General features: G+C 33.9%; 1 protein-coding gene across 1 annotated transcript; it reads right to left on the reverse strand.

Moving 5' to 3' along the window:
- Nucleotides 1-681: 681 nt before the first annotated feature.
- LOC108917996 (probable aconitate hydratase, mitochondrial) lies at nt 682-15,233 on the reverse strand. The gene is made up of 9 exons (XM_018724831.2): nt 15,046-15,233; nt 14,587-14,814; nt 12,095-12,365; nt 8,655-8,849; nt 8,318-8,605; nt 7,932-8,266; nt 3,631-3,850; nt 3,259-3,571; nt 682-1,432 (listed from the first exon to the last, which is right to left on the reverse strand). Exons 1-9 carry the CDS (start codon nt 15,076-15,078, stop codon nt 949-951), a joined length of 2,367 nt encoding a protein of 788 aa, XP_018580347.1. The 5' UTR covers nt 15,079-15,233; the 3' UTR covers nt 682-948.
- Nucleotides 15,234-19,158: the final 3,925 nt, after the last annotated feature.

Consider the following 19,158-nt stretch of genomic DNA (forward strand, 5'->3'; position numbering starts at 1 on the left):
GGGTCGTTCGTCAGTAATTTGGTGTTGCGAGTATAATTCAATGCCAGTAGGGGCATAAGCCCTCGGAGTAGTTGTTTCTCGCAGCACTGATAATTCAAACATTGTGTTACGCCCTCTGTGGGTGGCAGTCGTGCAACTAGTACCTGCAATATAGGTCGCTTCCTACTGTAGCCATTTGAATGGCACAGTTGGGAGTCAGCATGGCAGATGGAGCCATTTGCGCTCCCGTGTATAAAATAACATGACTACAGCGTGTTTGCTTCAGTCGCTACGCATGCGCACCACCGTTCTAGTGCCTAAAGCCCACCACCAGGCAGCCGTTTCAAACACGGCTACTATGATATTTAAAATGTTGAAATCTACACGTCATTTCTGACACTCATTGTTGAATGAATCAATCAAATTGTATAAAAAATAGTATAACGGTGATTTTATGGAAGAGGCGCCACCTAGTATTGTCATTTCTAACCTTGACTCATCTAACGAAAGAAATTACACAGGCAAGAAATTAATTGAAGATTCAAAGGGGGTAAAATTGAGAAAAACACTCGAGTCCATAATAAAAACAATTTTATTGTCAGAGCCTTTGGGAAACTACATAAAAAAAAATAAAAGCTATGACTATATGTTGATATTTACATAAATTACCACAAAGAGATAGTAAGGCGTGACGCTAAACAGCACCCTCGTATGTGTATATAATCGCAGTTAGACGAACTTAGGAAAGAAATTAACTGACGGCGACTCCTATAAAATCCCTATTCAGAGTGTAAGTGTCGCCATCTATTGTTTTCTTTCCCAACACTCGCTCGTCTGGGCTGTTTAACTAAATTTACACATAAACGGGGGCAGTAACAAGACCAGAAATTTCTTCAAAAAAACCACTTGTAACAAAGTACGTAATTTATTAATCTACACAATTAAATAATCCTTATCTCCTACCTACTACTACGCGGCGAGCTCCTTCATCCTGTTGAGCGCGCTGCCGGCGTTGAACCACCCGATCTGCAGCTCGTTCAACGAGTGGTTAAGCAAGATCTTATCGGTGGAACCGTCGGCGTGCTTGATCACGCATTCCACTGGCTTGCCGGGCGCGAGGTTTTTCAAGCCCTTCAGACTGACCTTGTCGGTGGGCTGGATCTTATCGTAATCGCTGGGATTGGCGAACGTTAGAGGTAAAAGTCCTTGTTTTTTCAGGTTGGTCTCGTGGATGCGAGCGAAGGATTTGACGATGATGGCGCGGCCCCCCAGGTGCCTGGGTTCGAGGGCGGCGTGTTCGCGGGAGCTGCCCTCGCCGTAGTTGTCGTCGCCGACGGCCACCCACTTGATGCCCTTGGCCTTGTAGAAACGCGCCGTGTCGGGCACCGTGCCCCACTCGCCCGTCACCTGGTTCTTCACCTTGTTCATTTCGCCATTCTCGGCGTTTGTCGCCCTAAAAAAAAATTACTTTAACTTACAAAAAATACGAAAATTTGTGTTACAATAAAATCAATGTAATTTTTCTTATATTTGTAAATAGGTCTTAATGCAAAATAAAATGTTATTTTTATCTCCGATTTGGTTTTTGTTAAACAATGCCCTTCCTATATGCCCTCAACTAGAGGCAAATTTCAATTGTTTAATAAGTGCCAGAATGTAGGAATTGATTTAATTTTTCTTTTAATTTTGGTAAAAAATTGATCGAAAATGTCTAAATTTCTACCTAATTTACGTCTTTGATAGTATCAAAGTTTGCCAATAGATGGCGCTGATTCGAACGTCACCTGCAGGAATAAATAAAGAGGTTATAAAAGGTACCAATTTTGGTGAAAAAGTTATTTGAAACGTCTAAATTTCGCCTATTTAATATGCGTTTCTGATGGTACTAAAGTTTGTCGATAGGTGGCGCTGATCTACATACATGTCACCTACACAAGTCAAACGTTATTAGATGGAGAATTTTACACTGTTTTGGGATTTAATTGTTTTATGAGATTTTTAATGAGTTTTTGATGGTACTGAAGTTCGTCAATAGGTGGCGCTGATCAACATGTCGCCTACACAAGTCGAACGTTATAGTATAAAAGTAAGGTACCCACAAGGGTGAGGAAGGGTTGGGATCTATGACGAAACGTCACAAATACGTGGCTGTCTTAGATGAAGAATTTTATATTGTTTTAGGAATTAGCTGTTTTAGAGATTTTGAATGAGAGTTTGAAGGTACTAAAGTTCGTCAATAGGTGGCGTTGTTCTACATGTCGCCTACACAAGTCAAACGTTATGATATAAAAGTAAGGTACCCACAAGAGTGTGGAAGGGTTGGGATCTATGGCGACACGATACAAATACATGACTGTCTGATGAGAATTTGGAAGTCCTAAGTTTAACAAGATTATATTGTGTTTTAGGATTGTCTAGTGTATTAGGTAGTTTTTTTTTTCAGAAAAATGTGATACACCCCCTTACAGCAGAAGAGTTACTGAAGGTTCGATATTTTTTGTCCTTTATAATGGTTTTGCGTGCAACCTGAATGGACGAGATATATGTGGCGCCATCTATGCTTGAAATAGTAATTACGAAATTTGAAAAAATGTTTTAATAATCTGAACTTGACGCAGATTTCTTATCAATTGATTAAATGAAAAAATTTAGAATTCTTATGTGCAACAAGATTATACTGTATTTTATGGTTTATCTGGTCTATTAGTGAAAATTATTTGCTTAAGAGGGCTCTATAGCAAACAGGCAACCAGCAATACATTTTTTACAGATGCACAGTATTTTTATTGCACAGTTTGTCTAAATATGAATTAATGTACAAATAACGGACTTTCCTCCATTCTTACGCAGATTTTCTTTGAAATGGACTTAGGTTGAAATTAAAATTAATTTTTATTGTAACGAAATTTGTAATTTGCCGCTTTTGAACAAACGACAATCGTAAATTTCGGAATCAACTTTTATTTTTACGCTCCGCAACTTTTATAACAAACTATTTTTTTCTAGCTGTTACCCCTTTTGAGTTTTCTTGAAAAAACACCATTTTTTCTGGGAGTTGAAAAAAAATTACTCACCGTTATTGTTATTTCGAAAATAACTTAATTTTTTTGTTTCCTCCTTAGGTATATTAAAAATTGCTACAAAAACATTACAAAACAAACAAACAAAAAAAGCAGACGTGGCTACGAGTTTAAATTACATGAGGTCGGGGGGCGGGTGGTCGGGGCGGTGAAAGAATAAAGCGATTGATGAAAAAAAAGCACTTGTTCACGTACTAACCCAATGAACATGTTATTAGAGATATTGTCCAGGTGACCGCGGTACTTCAGCCAAGGCCCGGCCGCCGATATGTGATCGGTGGTGCACTTCCCTTTGACCTTGATGAGAATGGTCAAATCTTCCAGGTCCTTCCCGTCCCACTTGTCGAAGGGTTCCAACAGCTGCAAACGTTGAGATTTCGGATCGACGTTGACGGACAATTTGCTGCCGTCCTTCACGGGTGCCTCATACGTGTCTTGGCCGGGATCGAAGCCTTTGCTGGGGAGCTCGTCTCCGAAGGGTGGAGAGAGTTTGAATTTTTTGCCGTCAGTACCTGTAAATTATAAAAAAAAAATAACCTAAAAAATTAAAGTCTCATGAATAATACGGTACCTTGAATTTCGTCGGTGAGCGGGTTGAAGTTCAGGGTCCCGGCGATGCTTAGGGCAGTGACTAGTTCCGGAGAGGTGACGAAGCAGTGGGTGGCGGGATTGGCGTCATTACGACCAGTGAAGTTTCTGTTATAGGATGTGACGATGGTGTTCTTCTCGCCTTTCTTGACGTCCTTACGGTCCCACTGGCCGATGCAGGGCCCACAAGCATTTGCGAGTACCTAAAATGACATTTAAAGCCAATCGTTACTTATATTCAGCACAAGGCCCCTGTTATTTGCGCATTAAAAAGTCAATATGTGATTTTTTATAATTGAGTTCTATGTAATCAACTTTTCAAAAAAAATGTATAAATTGGAAAAGAACACGATAATGTAACTTAAAAAGTGCGAGCGAGAATATAAAATTAAAGAATCATCAACTGATTGTTTTCATTGTTTTCTCGCTATTCATTGCATTGTTTTTATTGCACCATAAACAATTATCTTTGAACTGAGGCCTGTGTCTGCCAGATCAGACAAATTCGTTAAGATTCGTCGAAAGGTTAAAAGTTCGATTTTTACTCATTAATGACGTGGAATAAAACAAATTTGTCATTTCACGATTATCATAATCCCTTCTTTATAGTAAATATGTAGTGTAAAGTCGTGTTTAATATAATTTTGTTTATTATTCTGGATATCCACAGTTTGCTAATAAACTATAAATAACTTTATAAAAAAAACATAAATATTCTATTAAGGAGGTTTATCTGATATGGAATTGACAAACAAATATTCATAAAAATAAATAATATAAGCTTATTAATATGAAGAAAATTATTACTAGTTTGGAGACGAGTTAGAGAGTCGAGATATTAATAAAATAATTTTTCACAATTTAGTAGTCTTATGAGGCTGCAGATTTTTTTGGTCTTTTCAGTTAGAATGCGCAACAATTGACGAACAGTTTCCACAGCAACTTGTATAAATAGGATCTAAGGAACTGTATGACAGCTCCTAGAAATCATTTAGGTACTTTTAGTCCAAACAAATTACTTTTTCAGTAATTGAAAATATGTAAAAATTAGGAAAAATTCCGTAAAATTCAATGAACTACTTTACCCCACCTGAATTTTTGGGCTTCATTTTCAAAATAGCATCCAAAGTTCACAAAAAAGGGTGTTTTCATTAAAAAAAATAAACATTTTAGAAAAAAAATTTTCAAATAAAAGTTGTAGAAATTTTTAATGCAGATCGAATAAGCCCAAACCGGTTTTGATCGAAAAATAAATTAATTAGTAATTGCAAAAAAAAACCTCTAAAAATCGCAATTTTTTCAAATACTTGTATCTTTCAAACATAAAGATTTTTTTATGAAACTTGGAGAAACGATAGCTCTTGGTGAGCAAAATAATATGATTATTTCAAAATTAAAAAATATTTTATAATTTCTGCAAAAATCGAGTTTTTCGAAAAATCGTCACAACCTCATTTATTAATATTAAGGGCTGAAATTTACACGTTATAATATAAAAAATAGTAAATAATGATTGGTCCCATTTTCTTTCATTAAACTTCATTTTTATGGGCCCCATACATTGCTTACTCGGCTCGACACGTTGATGATTCAACTGTAATATTTGTAAATTTCAGCCCTTAATTAATGAGGTCGTGACGAATTTTCGAAAAACTCGATTTTTGCAGAAATTATAAAATATTTTTCATAAAATATATAAAATATAAATGAGGAAAAAAAACCTTTCCTCGGCCCCTGTTGCTCGTAGGGCAGACTTTTTTCTTTACATTAGTAAAAAAATGTCAACTTTCGAACGGCAGTATCGGCATTTCGATACAAATTGAAATCAAAAAGTTAATCAAAGTTTTAGGGTCCCGAAAATAAAACGATTTTTCAATGGTTTTTTGCGATATTTGAAATCGATTTGAGGCTCGCGCAATATTTGCACATAATAGTGTAGTTATTAAAGAAAACTTTAATCCCAACCCCATTCCTAAAGATGTGGCGGCCTATGAATTATGGGGATTTTTACAAAAACGCTTTTTTTTCGAAAACTCGATTTTTGCAGAATTATAAATACTAGCTTTTACCGCTCGCATTGAAGCCATTAAATAAGTATCAGTGATCAAGGGTAAAATCACGAATTAACCACAAAAATGACACCTAACCTGAAACAATAAATATAGAAAATCTTTCGTAAAAAATAATTTTTTTTTAATAAAAAGTATCCTATATTACTTCTAATACCTCCAATAATATGTGTACAAAGTTTCATGATGATCGGTTAAGTAGTTTTCACGTGAAAGCATAACAAACAAACTTACATTCACATTTATAATATTATATTAAAATATTAAATATTAATTATTATTATTATATTATTATATTATTAATTATATATTATATTATATATTATATTATTATTATTACATTATAGTAGGGATTTTTCAATTTAGAAAAAATTATTTTATTTCACCAAGTTTCATAAAAAAATCTTTATTTTTGAGAGATACATTTTTAGCGTTTTTTTTGCGATAACTAATTAATTTATTTACCAAAACCGGTTTGGGGTTATTCGATCTGTATTAAAAATTCCTACAACCCTTGTTTGAAAACATTTTTTTCTAAAACGTTCAGTTTTATTTTTATAAATGAAAAAAAATGTTTTTTGCGAACTTTGGATGCCATTTTGAAAATTAAGCTCAAAAATTCAGGTGGGGTAAATAGTAGTTCATTGAATTCTTCGGAATTTTTCCTAGTTTTTACATATTTTCAATTTCTGAACTATTTTTTGGCAAAAAAAATTAGGTATATTCGACAATTTGTTAGATTATTGTAAGATATATGTATCTCAAGTTTATAATAATTCTCCTTCAAACTGCTACTGTTGACTAACTTAACTCTATATGCATGACTAGGGTTGCCAGATCTCCGGGTTAATATGTCATTTCTCCAGGTTTTCTGAAAAAAATTGTACATTTCCCACATTCCCTGATTCCCTCCTTTTTTTTTTTTAGACCCCAGGTCTTTTTTTAGACATCAATTTTACAAACGGCTCATGTCGCCGGGTCCGTCATGAAATAGATCGGGTAGGTGTGACATATGGTGTATATTTCAAGCTTAGGCATCCACACACAATGATCGAACGCGAGCGAGCAAACGCCAAGCCGAGTGAGTTAGCCAAGTAAGGCTTACAACTTTAGTCACTAGCGAATCTACAGAAACTCTCATTTCACTTTAGACGTACCCAATAAACCTCCTCAATAGTTCTGTATTTACTTTATTTTAAAGATGTGAAGATAATTCAAATAATTGAAAAATCTTTTTTAAAAAATCTTATTTAACTTTATTCTCTTAAGAAATTAAAAAAAAAAAAAATTGAATTCCAAGTAAAAATGTTAAATAAATTAAAGCAACTATTAACTTCTTTGTTCTTCTTCAACAGATAAACTCTCCTAAGCTCAAACAGAACATTAAAAATGATCAAATCTTATAAAAAAAATTGGAAAATTCCAAATAAATTCATGTACAAGGTCAACTTTAAGAGACGGTCAATTTTTAAGGATACTTCCCCAGACTACTAATCTAATATAATCTTTTTTTAAATAAAACAATCGAATTACAATTAGTTTTTCAAACTGCCCAACAAAGAATTTGTGCTATTTTCTTAAAGCACTGTGTTAGTTTGTGAATTTGTGTCAATGACCTCTCATATTGACCTAGCTTAGGTGCACTAAATATCAATCTGCCAAATATGATATGAGAAACGGGAACAAGGCGGACAAAAAGCAAACAGCCAATGTTAATTCGATTGAACGAAAATGGCCGATTATGACACCGCTTCAGTTTATTACTCTTATTTTAGTTTTCAGTTTGCGAGAAGGTAACAGGGAAGGTAATTTTATGACTTTCTGAGTAAAATATTAGTTTTTACTGGAATCAAAGTGGAATTTGAACAGATCAGTGTTTAGCGACGGTATAGTGTGTTTGTGTGTCTTCATTGCTAAATTTCTGTGATATTGGAAAAAACATGTATGCCGTAGCTCCCAACTGAGTATGCACTCGCAGCTAGCAGTGGGGCATGAAAATTATGAAAAGGATGTTAAAAAAAATCTATTTTCATGACAAAATTTGAGGAAACAAACTTATATATGTTCAAAGGTAACCTCCTGTATAAATAATGACCCCCATTGAAAGTAACATCCTGTATATTAAATTTAAAAAACCCTCAGAATGTGGTAAAACACACAAAAAAACAAAGCAAGGTATTTTAAAACTGTATGGTAGAATTTAAAAAACACTTACAGTTCCGCCGAATTCGGTCAGCGTTTTGGAAATCCCGTCCCTCTCGATGGTGGCCCTGATTTGTTCGGATCCGGGCGTGACGTTGAAGGGAATCTTCGATTTCACACCGTGGCTCATCGCTTCCTTGGCGATGTTCGCGCACCTGCCCATATCCTCGTACGAGCTGTTGGTGCAGGAACCGATAAGTCCCACCTTGATATCGATTGGCCAGCCGTTTTTCTTCGCGTTTTGTCCCAGCTTGCTGATGGGATTTCCCAAATCGGGTGTGAACGGGCCGTTGACGCGCGGTTCCAGAGTGTCCAGGTTGATTTCAACGAGCTGGTCGTACTCGGCACCTACAAATTTAAGTATTCAAGCGACGTCTCCACCTAACTTAATATTCTTACCTTTGTCCGGGGTAAGAAGCACATCTTGGTACTTCTCGGCCAATTGGGCGATTTCCGAACGGTTCGTAGCGTTCAAGTAATCGCTCATCCTATTGTTGAAGGGGAAAAGCGAGGTCGTAGCTCCGATTTCGGCGCCCATATTGCAAATAGTGGCCATGCCGGTACAGGAGACGGAATTGCAGCCGGGCCCGTGGTACTCGACGATCGCTCCGGTGCCTCCCTTGACGGTTAAGATGTCGGCGACTTTGAGGATGATGTCCTTCGGGGATGTCCACCCGGATAATTTTCCTTAAGAAACGTAAATTCGTAATCTTCCAATACAAATTTGTTAACTCACCTGTCAGTTTGACACCGATGACCTTGGGACATTTGAGTTCCCAAGGAATGCTAGCCATTACGTCGACGGCATCGGCGCCACCCACACCAATGCATAGACCGCCGAGGCCGCCGCCGTTGGGTGTGTGCGAATCCGTACCGATCATGAGGAGGCCGGGAAAGGCGTAGTTTTCCAGGATAATTTGATGAATAATACCTAAAACGGATAATCGCTGATGATGAAGTGTTCCTCGGTTTTCACGCAGTAGTTTTAATATTAAGGATTGACTAATAAAATCAGTTAATACCCCTATTTCTTTGTTTATATTTTCCTAGGATTAATCATTTTATTGTAACGATTATTTGTCCAATCAACAAATAGGGCGTAACTATGAGATAATTTTTTTTTTTGGATAATTATACATATTCTCCAGAATACTGATCAAATAAACAGTCAAGTTATAATTTGTTTTTTAAACTGCACATACTCCTGTCTACGCCATCACAGGCCAGCGCCCTATTCTTTGTAAACCCACCATATGTCACTAATGGAATGGCAGAGAGTAAAACTGCAGTGGAAAATAATTTTGTAGAAAATAGATTGAATTTATACGGCTTTTCGGCACGTTTTTTTTTTCTAAAATCACTATATTTTTTTACTCCCAGAGACAGGGTATGACAATAAAGAAAAAAAAGTTACAAAAACTGTTTTTATAATGGAATTTGAGAAAACAAAGTTATGACGTGTTTCCAAAGGCCGAAAGTCCCCATCCAAAGTACCACCCTGTATAGTTGTGCGCCCATATCTACCACAGCTGACAAATATTAGAATATATCATCGTTGAAAAAACAATACCGCCTACGTACAAAAATGTCAACTTTTCAGGAGACCAAAAAACTGCTTCGTAACTGTGATTAATGAAAACCTGATCTAATTTTAGGTTCTCGGCATCAAAATAACCAACAAATTACTTCAATTGCAAACTCTTCAAAAATATAGTATTAGACGATGGAGATGCACGCTATTTAGGTGTTTTATGATAAACCATTTTGATAAAAAATGTTACTTAGGAGCATCGTTTCTTTAGTGACAATATATTACTGAAGTTTAATGGAAAATTTTTGGGTTTGGACATTTTGAGCTTCAATAAAAATATAAAATTTGTCTTGTTGGTACATCAAAAAATTTAATGTCCAATATTCGTTATATCAACTTACTAGAAATAAAACTAAATAATACTGCTTTTGCACAACAACTGGATCATTTGTAGATACAAAACGAGACAAGTTTCCGTCGACTTAAAAATAATCAAAAATTTGAAAACTATATCCATGGAATGCATAAATTTGTGGCAATAACAAGGAAGAAAATTATTGTCAAAAAAAGCGCTAGTTAAAATAAAAAAATTGTAACAAGTAGAAGGAAAAAAGAGACGGAAAAAAGGAAAAGACAAAAAAACAACTGAAGTAACGAAAACAATAAAATAACGAAGACATAGATGAAAATATTAGTCGGTGCTCTAAAATATGTTCATGAAGTACCAAAAACCATAATATTTTCTCATGTGGGTAGATACAAAAAAAATTTGCATAGGCTTCTAAAAATACAAATATACTTTATTGTTCTTCTTACACTGATTAAGTGGGTTTTAAATTAACGATTTTATAAATGTGATGATAGAATAAATTAGAGCCTTTTTTAATTCAGTATAAACATTTATTTTCCTTTCCTGTTAATTTCGATTCTTAAGCCATTATCAGGCAAAAAAGGTTAATGAGAGTTGAAAAAAAATGACTACATAAAACTACTAACACGTCATAATTTTTGTGTAAAAATGAAAATACCAGTAAAAAATTTTTACAAAATTTATAACGAGTTAGTAGTTTTATGCAGCCAATTTTTCCTTCAAGTCATTGTGATGAACTGAAGACAAACAAAATTTACTGATATTTTCATTTTTACACAAAAATTATGTCATTTCTTAGTAGTTCTATGAGGTTAAATCTTTTTTAAATGATTGCCATTTTTCTTCTTCCCTGATGATGGTCGTAACAGCTGAAACTCGTAGGAAATGAAAATAAATGTTTATACTAAAACCATATCAGGAGGCTCAAAAAATCGATTTTTTTTTTTTGTATAAATTGTTAGTGTAACAATTCAAGAATACGCTGACAAAATTTCAAAATGAAATTCCTATTCGTCCCGAACAATTATGAGCCTAAAACAAACGCCCATCGGGTCACTGCTCGGAAGCACAGCAGGTAAAGCGGAGCGATTGTTCAGGTAGTCTAGTCACTCACTAGTCAAGAAAAGAACAGATGCAAGCTCAGAATGATGGCTATGAGGAAGAAGAAGGACTGTTGTAAGGTACTGGAATCGCTGATTGACTTTCTCAAATTTGTAGTTTTCGGAAATTTTCAAACGCTTTTTTCTCGAAACGACATTTCTTTGATTCACGGGAAATCTAGTTCAAAAAGTCATGAACCGATCGTTATGAAAATTGAAAGTGTGTTTCTTTATGAAATTACAAAGAACGTGAACCAACAATTGGAATGATATAATTTTAAGGATGTTTTTTAATCAAAATAAGTGAATATCGATACATTTTTTCAAACACGTGTCAAAACTTCAATGTTCACAATTTTTATCAGCATATGAGGTTCATATTAAAAAACATAATAATTGTAGTAACCCGTTTCAAATATTAAAAAAATCCCGCGCGATTTACTTATTCGAATAAGAAGAGGAAGAGGAGATTGCAGTAAAGTGTTCAGTGTTTTTACTTATCTTAGGCTAATGGTTAGTTAGAAAAAGAAGCGTTGTTTTAGAGTTATGCCTTTATGGAAAAATAAAGATTTAGAGAAAAATATAGTGTGCCTTCCTGAAACAGCCACCTATATAGAGCTCCCTACAAAATTGTGATCACATTTCCTGTAAACTAACTCGGACGACGACCTTCGGTGGACAAGAGCCCAAAACTTCGGCAATTTCAACACAAATTACTTGAAAAATTTGTAAATGTAGTTCAAGACATTGAAAAAATAATGTCGAAGTTTGATCAAAATCTAATCAATTTGGCCCACTCAAAGAATTCATGAAAAACACCAAGTCAGTATTACAATGAATTTTTATCGAGAATTAATTATTTTATAATTTATCCCAATCTAGATTAATGTGATGAACATTGGTGCCAATAAAAAATTTCTCATTCATTCGCCTTCTTAAAAATATCACATAATAAAATATGAAGAGTAAACATACTTAAGAAATTGGGATGTGCGAAACAACCGGAGAAAAAATTTGTACAAGATCGGAAAGAAACATTCAGTATTTTCCTTCACCTAACGATTACTGATAAATTTACTAAAAATACAGTTGTACGATATTAACTGAAAGAAACAATTATAAAATATTGAGGCCATAATGCAACTGATTAAGAGCGATTTTATTCTGAGACTTACCGGATCCGGGTTTCCAGAAGCCAACGCCGTACTTGTTACCGGCGGACGCCAAAAAGTTGTAAACTTCCTTGTTGATGTCCTTAGCCCTGGCAAGATCTTTAACGCCACCCACTTGAGCCTCGATGAGATGGTCGCAGTGGATGGTACTGGGCACGGCGACTTTCGGAAGGCCGCTAGATATAAACTGCAACATCGCCATTTGGGCGGTGGCATCCTGCATGGCAACCCTGTCGGGGCGCAGTCTCAAGTAGGAGGTGCCACGTTCGATTTCCTACAATGGGAAATTATATTTATCATTTTAGTGAAAAAAAAAACTTTTTTTTCAATTTTTTTGTTTGCATGTCTTAAATAATATTTAATGAAGTGTGATTATTTAGAAAATTATACAGTGTCCACGATAGAGTTTGCATATCGGTTTTCCCCAAATGAAAAAAGTCTACATCCATTAAAAAAAAAATTAATAATTATTTATTGTCAAAATAGCAAATAAGAGTAACCTAACTCGACGATTTTTAGTTTGGGAGAAAATGGCATTATTTTAATGTCAAAATTGAAGACATATTTTTTTAAAAAATGCATGGAATTTGTGGCTAAATTCTATAATACTATATGGGTCGAGAAGTGTTAAGTTTACAAGGTACAGGGTGTTCAAATTGAATTTCTTTTACCCCAAAATGGCGGGTAATGTAGGTATTTTATCAATCCAGGAACATTAATAAGAACAACAAAGTGGTGACATCTATTATATTAATTTAAAATCACTGTCATGGGAAAAGCCATGAGACTAAACAAAGAGCACGAGAGCATTAGAGGGTGCTAGTGTCCCATATATTACAGAAATAGTGGAGGAAGAATGCAAATATTTATGCAGCAATTCCTCTATCTTTCATAGAAATAAACTTATTTCTCGTAATGGGAATTACAACGCTGAAGTCTGTAAACAGAGCACAAATAGTTTTTGAGCATTAACATACATGACGTTTTCCTATGAATTAAACTTATAACGCTAATAGTAGCAAGGAGCAACAGAATATGAATTTTTACTTCTTTTTAAATGAAATAAAAGTTAACAATGGTTATCGACAAAATATTTTTTATTAATGAAAAGATATTTATCAATATTTACGACATGGAAAAAGTCAAGAAATTCCATTACGTTACGAGGATTACTCATTTCATTCAAACTGATCTCTGATAAAACTTATCTAATTTACTTTAAATTTAAAAACAAAAATATAATTATCTATCCTGCAGTTAGTTATTACATAGGTACTTATTATTTTATCATTATAAGTAGAGGAATTTCAAAAATTATAATGAAATTACACTTTCCAAATATTTATTCAACCTTTACCTGTAACCACAAAATTTATAATCGTATGAATATAACTTTTTGGAAATAATAAATAAAAAAATAGTAAAGCACAAAAACTGAGATAAATGAAATGTCGACTATACTGTCTGCAAGTTGATCATTTGCGGCATAATTTTACATTTTTTTATGCGAGAAAGTAAAAAATTAATTTAACCAATCGTTGCACAAAAAAAATCAATCGTGAGTCCTTTTCATTAAATAATTTTTGCCTAACAATACTCTCACAATGAAAAAGCAGCCAATAAAAAATAAAATTTATACTGAAAATTGATGCTTGTGTTTAAAAAAGTAAGTTGATATTTACTGATTTACTTTTGCCGCAAATGTTAGTTTATTAAAGTTTCAATTTGGTTCAAAAATGCACTTATAAACCCAGAACAAAAATGTGCAATGCACCAAACAGATGTATATTTGCACGTCTGTGTAATTATTATCCACATGGAAAAAAATTCATTTATATTAGCAATATTTTCACGATAATTAATCCGTACTAAAAATAAACAGAAGTGCCCTTATCTATAAATTAATAACTTCCTTCCACTTTACTAAAGTGTTATCGAATAAACCTCATTAAAAAAAAAATAATTAAGCCGTTTAGTTTTCCCAACCAAAAACATTTTGAGTGGTTTTGAGTGGCCGATGAATGATTTTCGCTGTTTACTAGATAATACGAGCCTAATTTAATGCCGAGCAGAGTTGTAGCCTGAAGAGTAGTTGCTTCCCACAATATCTTTAGTTAAAATATGAACGCATATTTAAAAAATTACACGAACTCTAATTTAAAAAATATTTCCAACACTTCACAATAAAAATATCCTCAACGTAAGTCTGATTCATTGCAAAGATATCTCGTTTTGGTTTAATTAAGCAATGCCCTTAAACTAACACCAATGTCAAGACAGATATAACCTCACTTTAGCCTGTTATATAATCAATAAAAAATTCCATAATCAAACAAACCAATTAAAAACGCCAAGTGACTGTTTACAGAACACTTCCTTATTTACAAAACCATAAAGCAAATCAAAAACAGCTCTTTATCGCTGCAGACGAATCCAAATATCCAAAGGTTAACTTAAAGCGTGACCCGAGCAAATATCAATGGAACAACACCTACCTGAGTGTCTGGCTGGTCAATGTGAGAGTACAAAACTTTTTCGGAAAGGGTCAAGGGCCTGTTGAGCCTCTTTTTGATTATCTGCAAGGTCTGAGTGAGTTTCTCGTAAGGCAGAGGTTCCGTGTCGAATTTGCTCATCGCCACCCTTGCAGCGGCTGCTGCTAAGGGTGAAATATGGAAGCATCTCGTCTGTATCTCGCTGAACAACAAGCTGCCGGCTTTGCCCCCCTAAAAGTAAAATATATAATTATAATACAAACAAGGCAATGACCTTAGTTCATTCAGATAGCATGGTTTATAGTTAAATTTACTGGGAATTGGGGGTAGCAGGGGAAGTTTATTTCTTTTTCTGTTATGTAACTGAGTGGGTGAAAGTTTTGGGAGCTTACACGTGACGATCGGGCCAACAAAAAGGTGATAGGTATTGAATTGGAAGAGGGAAATGATCTGAAGACTCACCTGGCGATGCAAAACTCGCATACAGTACGCCATGGTTGCAAAAGAAACCCCCGCAGCTCCAAAAAGTAAGTTTATAGACGTGGGTAACAAATTGCCCACGTAACGCTTCAACGACTCGGCTCCCTTTTCTTCCTACAAACAAGTCAGCTGTCTGCGAGAACTGAATCTGCGCACGCTTCGGTCAAAATTCTCTTTTATTTATAAACGGACTCGTGTGCTTTACGTATTTAATTTATAATTATCTCTGTTAAAAAAAAAAAACAAGAATATATGTTATCATATCACTTGGTACACTTGTGTAATAAGCACAATGATGTTTTCGAGATGATGAAGATTAGCATTTTAAATAACATTATGGGAGTACCTACGTAAATAAAGTTTTTGCAAAGTTGCGCAACATTAAAATAAGTCCTATTTTCGAAATCCAAATAATATATAAATAAAGTGACATTGCCCTGTCATTGTCGTTTGAAACTTTTATTTTTTAAATGTTTGTTTACAAATTCCGTTCAAAACCGAGCGAAAATGTGTATCCAATCAGAGAACGATCTGCTAGTGACGTCACCCTACATATTTTTTTAATTTAGGAACCGTTCGATATACAGGACAGCTTATAAAACCACGGTTGAAACTGTCTTTAGTGTTTTCGAAAACCACAAAATATATTAGAATATAATTTACCTCATTGAATGCACCAGATACTGAAAATGTACCTGCAGCAATACAATTAAAATTATAATACAAAAGTACCAATATCACAAAATGATGCTGTCACTGTTTAAAAAAAAAACTAAGTTACTTATTGCTTTAAACGTATAAAAATACTGAAAATGGATGTTTTTTAGTATTTTTTAATTATGATTTAAAATGTGAATATTATACAACACTTAATAATAAAAATGAGAATTACTGGTTGCCTACAAATTCAATACGTACTATTCTCCAGCAATGTATTTATACAGGGTGATAATTAAGTATGTACAATAAATTCAACAGACGATTATTTGAGTGATTTTAAGACAAAAAGTTCATATAAATATTGGTCCGCAGATACTTACGTTTTGAAGATACAGGGTGTTAGACTTTTGAAAAAAAAATGTTATTTCGTAAATATCTTTTGGCGTCCCGAGCGGTACCTTAACGAATATTTTTGACAAAAAAAAATGTACGCCACTGATTCTTTTGTAATTTTTATATATTTTTTGAATTAAGCAACTAAAAATATCATTCAATATTTCTCTGTAAAATAAGCAGAATTGCGAATTTGTTGATGCTATCTGATTTAAAATGGAAATTGATATGTTTACAACTTTTTTTACCTTTAAAAAATTGTCTTATTGACTAAAATTTATGTAAATTTTACTTTATTCTTTTCTATATTGTAGAAGTAAGAAAAAAAAATTATGTATGATCGAACATCAAATAATAAGACGATTTTTTCTATAAACCATAGGTAAGCTTAAATACGATTTTTTAAATCAAATTATAGCGACATATTTTCCAAAAAATAATGTATTACATTGAATTTAAAGGTAATTTTGGTAAAGGTAATTTCAACCATCTTCTAAAGGGCGCTACCTACTATCTCAGTGACATTTTGACAACTTTTTTAAGGTTATTTTTCTTAAAGCGCATGCCTTGCACATAGTTTTGACACTAAATTATGGATGGAATGTAGAGAGAGAGGGTAGGGGTCAAGATGTAAAATGGGACGAAACTAGCCTCACGTCACGTGACTTGATGAATTTGCAAGTCTAGCACGCGCTATTTCTCATATCTATTACGTGATATTAAGTATTATTGCCCATTTTACATATAGATTTGACAGTATTTTTCTTAATTGTGGTGTTACTACTAAAAAAGAGTCAATTTCATAATCAGAAAGTTTCTTTTAAAATCAATGCTGCGCAATTTGTATCCTAGGTCACGTGACTTAGAGCAAATCGCTGCCGCTTTTGCTGTTCATGTTGGAACAGCTACAACGCACAGAAAGTCGGCTTTGGCTCCGTCCATAGAATACTGTCTTACATTATTAACATTATATGAAATAAAAAACTTTTTTTGCATGCCTGCTACATTTTAAAAAATTGTAACAAGGTAAATTTATCCAAATTAACCTACTTTTATGTAAAAGAAGCTACCCTCGAAGTATCGCCTACAATCCGCAGACACTCTGTATGTTAAGGACAAAAGCTAGTTGACTTTGGAAGAATCAATTGGTTTTCTCAAAAACGGTGAATTTAACAGGAATGGGTACCTTTTTTGTGCGAAACGAATGTTTACATTTCAATACAAGACATACACTCTAAAAAACCTAACCTCAAAGAGTTATTTCATAAAATGTCACTGTGAGCTATTGTAACTAGCGCTCTCTAGTAGATACTCAAAAAATAACAACGCTATTAAGCACGTCCAAAAACTTAACATTTTCAATTCAATACATTGTTTTTGAGAAAAGATATGGTTAACATTAAATTTGACATACAAAAACTATCTCAAAAACAAAAGACAATCGATCCATGGTTGATAGCAGAAAATCGTCATACTTTTTTATAGCTTTGTTCGTAAACCTTCCACTGCTGCACTAGTGTAGTAATACGTTGTTCGTTTATTGCAGTGTAACCAAGTGCAGGTATAATCCAAGTGTTCGAAAAGTCCAGTGTAAATAGTACTGCAGACATTACTACACTGGCTAACAAGGTGGTGTAAAAGTGTAGTGTAGTATATTTGTTGCGCGAAAATGAAACTTTTATCACAAACGTCACATTTTGGTAGATATTTTAGATAGATAATTAAAAATTTGGCAATATTTGATTTTACTCTGAAATGGCTGATAAATTCGTCTGTCTCACAGTTTCGAACAAGTTCTATAAAATTTGTAATGCACTTTCTTTTATTTTTTTGGAAACAGGTCTCCAATAAAACATGAATTTTTCTTTTTTTACGAAGGTAATCTTCATCATCTGATTCCGATTCGCTTCCAGAGTCACTAAATAATTCACTCATCACAAATATTTTCTCCATTATTTACAATTAGGTTATGCCAGTTTAAGTTTACCCAAATTGAATTAACGAACAGCCAAATGTTTTCTCTAAAAGTGGTGCACAATTATTATTTTAGTGTAACACTGAATTCCACTACACTACACTACACTGCACGTTGTGTAGGTTTACGAACAAAGCTTATATTTTATCGTCCACCAAATTTGCATTCATTTCCCTGCATATGGATGTATGGAACCGACAAAGCTATGAATATTTTGAGATGTATTACCTACAGGAAATTAAAGTACAAACGGGAGAGAAAGAGTAATTGGGTAAAATTCTTGATATATCACCTGCTCTGTTATATGCTGTATGTATTAATAAATATCCTAATTTAGATTTAAATATTGTGTGAAGTGTAAACAAACATAACCTCAAATATTCAAGAAGTTTTCTAAGGTTTCGACGTAAGATGAAGAAGAAGAAAATTGAGGTTTTTGGTTTTTGGAACGAATTGCCAAATGCCAATTGCATATCAGTTTTCTTTTGCGTCTGGAAAAACAACTAAGTATGTATTTGTACGTTTATTAAAACTGTAAGTAAATAGAAATCAAAGCTATTTCGTGTACCTACTAGAGTAGCATTCAATTTTACTTTTGTATGCAGACGTCGCATTAACGCGCGTTTATCCTTCGACCAAATTATTAGAATAATCCTTTTCCGAGACCCATATTTTTTGTTTAGTGTAGGTGCTCAGTCGATTTGAGGTGTCAACATGGAATCTGGGTCAAAGTAAAGCATATCAATCCTAACAAAATTAGACATCTAGTCGGTACGCATTAGAATTGAAAATAATATCTTATTCTGAATCTCAAAATAATAAATGAAGTGTTAAGGTAGCATGTCACTTGTAGATTGTTATGTTAGATTGCAGCTAAGTGTTGAATTTATCCAGCGCAAATGCAATCTGCGTTAACAAGAAGTATTGTTAATTCTCAGTACCGAGATAATCTGCAGAAAATAGAGTTGCCGAAATATACTGCCCAACATGAGGCTTTAATCGTTTAATTTCATTTTTAGGATTATTCACAGGCTTTTGACAGGTAGGTACTTTAGATATACTAAAAG

The sequence above is a fragment of the Anoplophora glabripennis genome, unplaced genomic scaffold (assembly GCF_000390285.2).
Source record: "Anoplophora glabripennis isolate ALB-LARVAE unplaced genomic scaffold, Agla_2.0 scaffold90, whole genome shotgun sequence".
Taxonomy (NCBI): Eukaryota; Metazoa; Arthropoda; class Insecta; order Coleoptera; family Cerambycidae; genus Anoplophora; species Anoplophora glabripennis.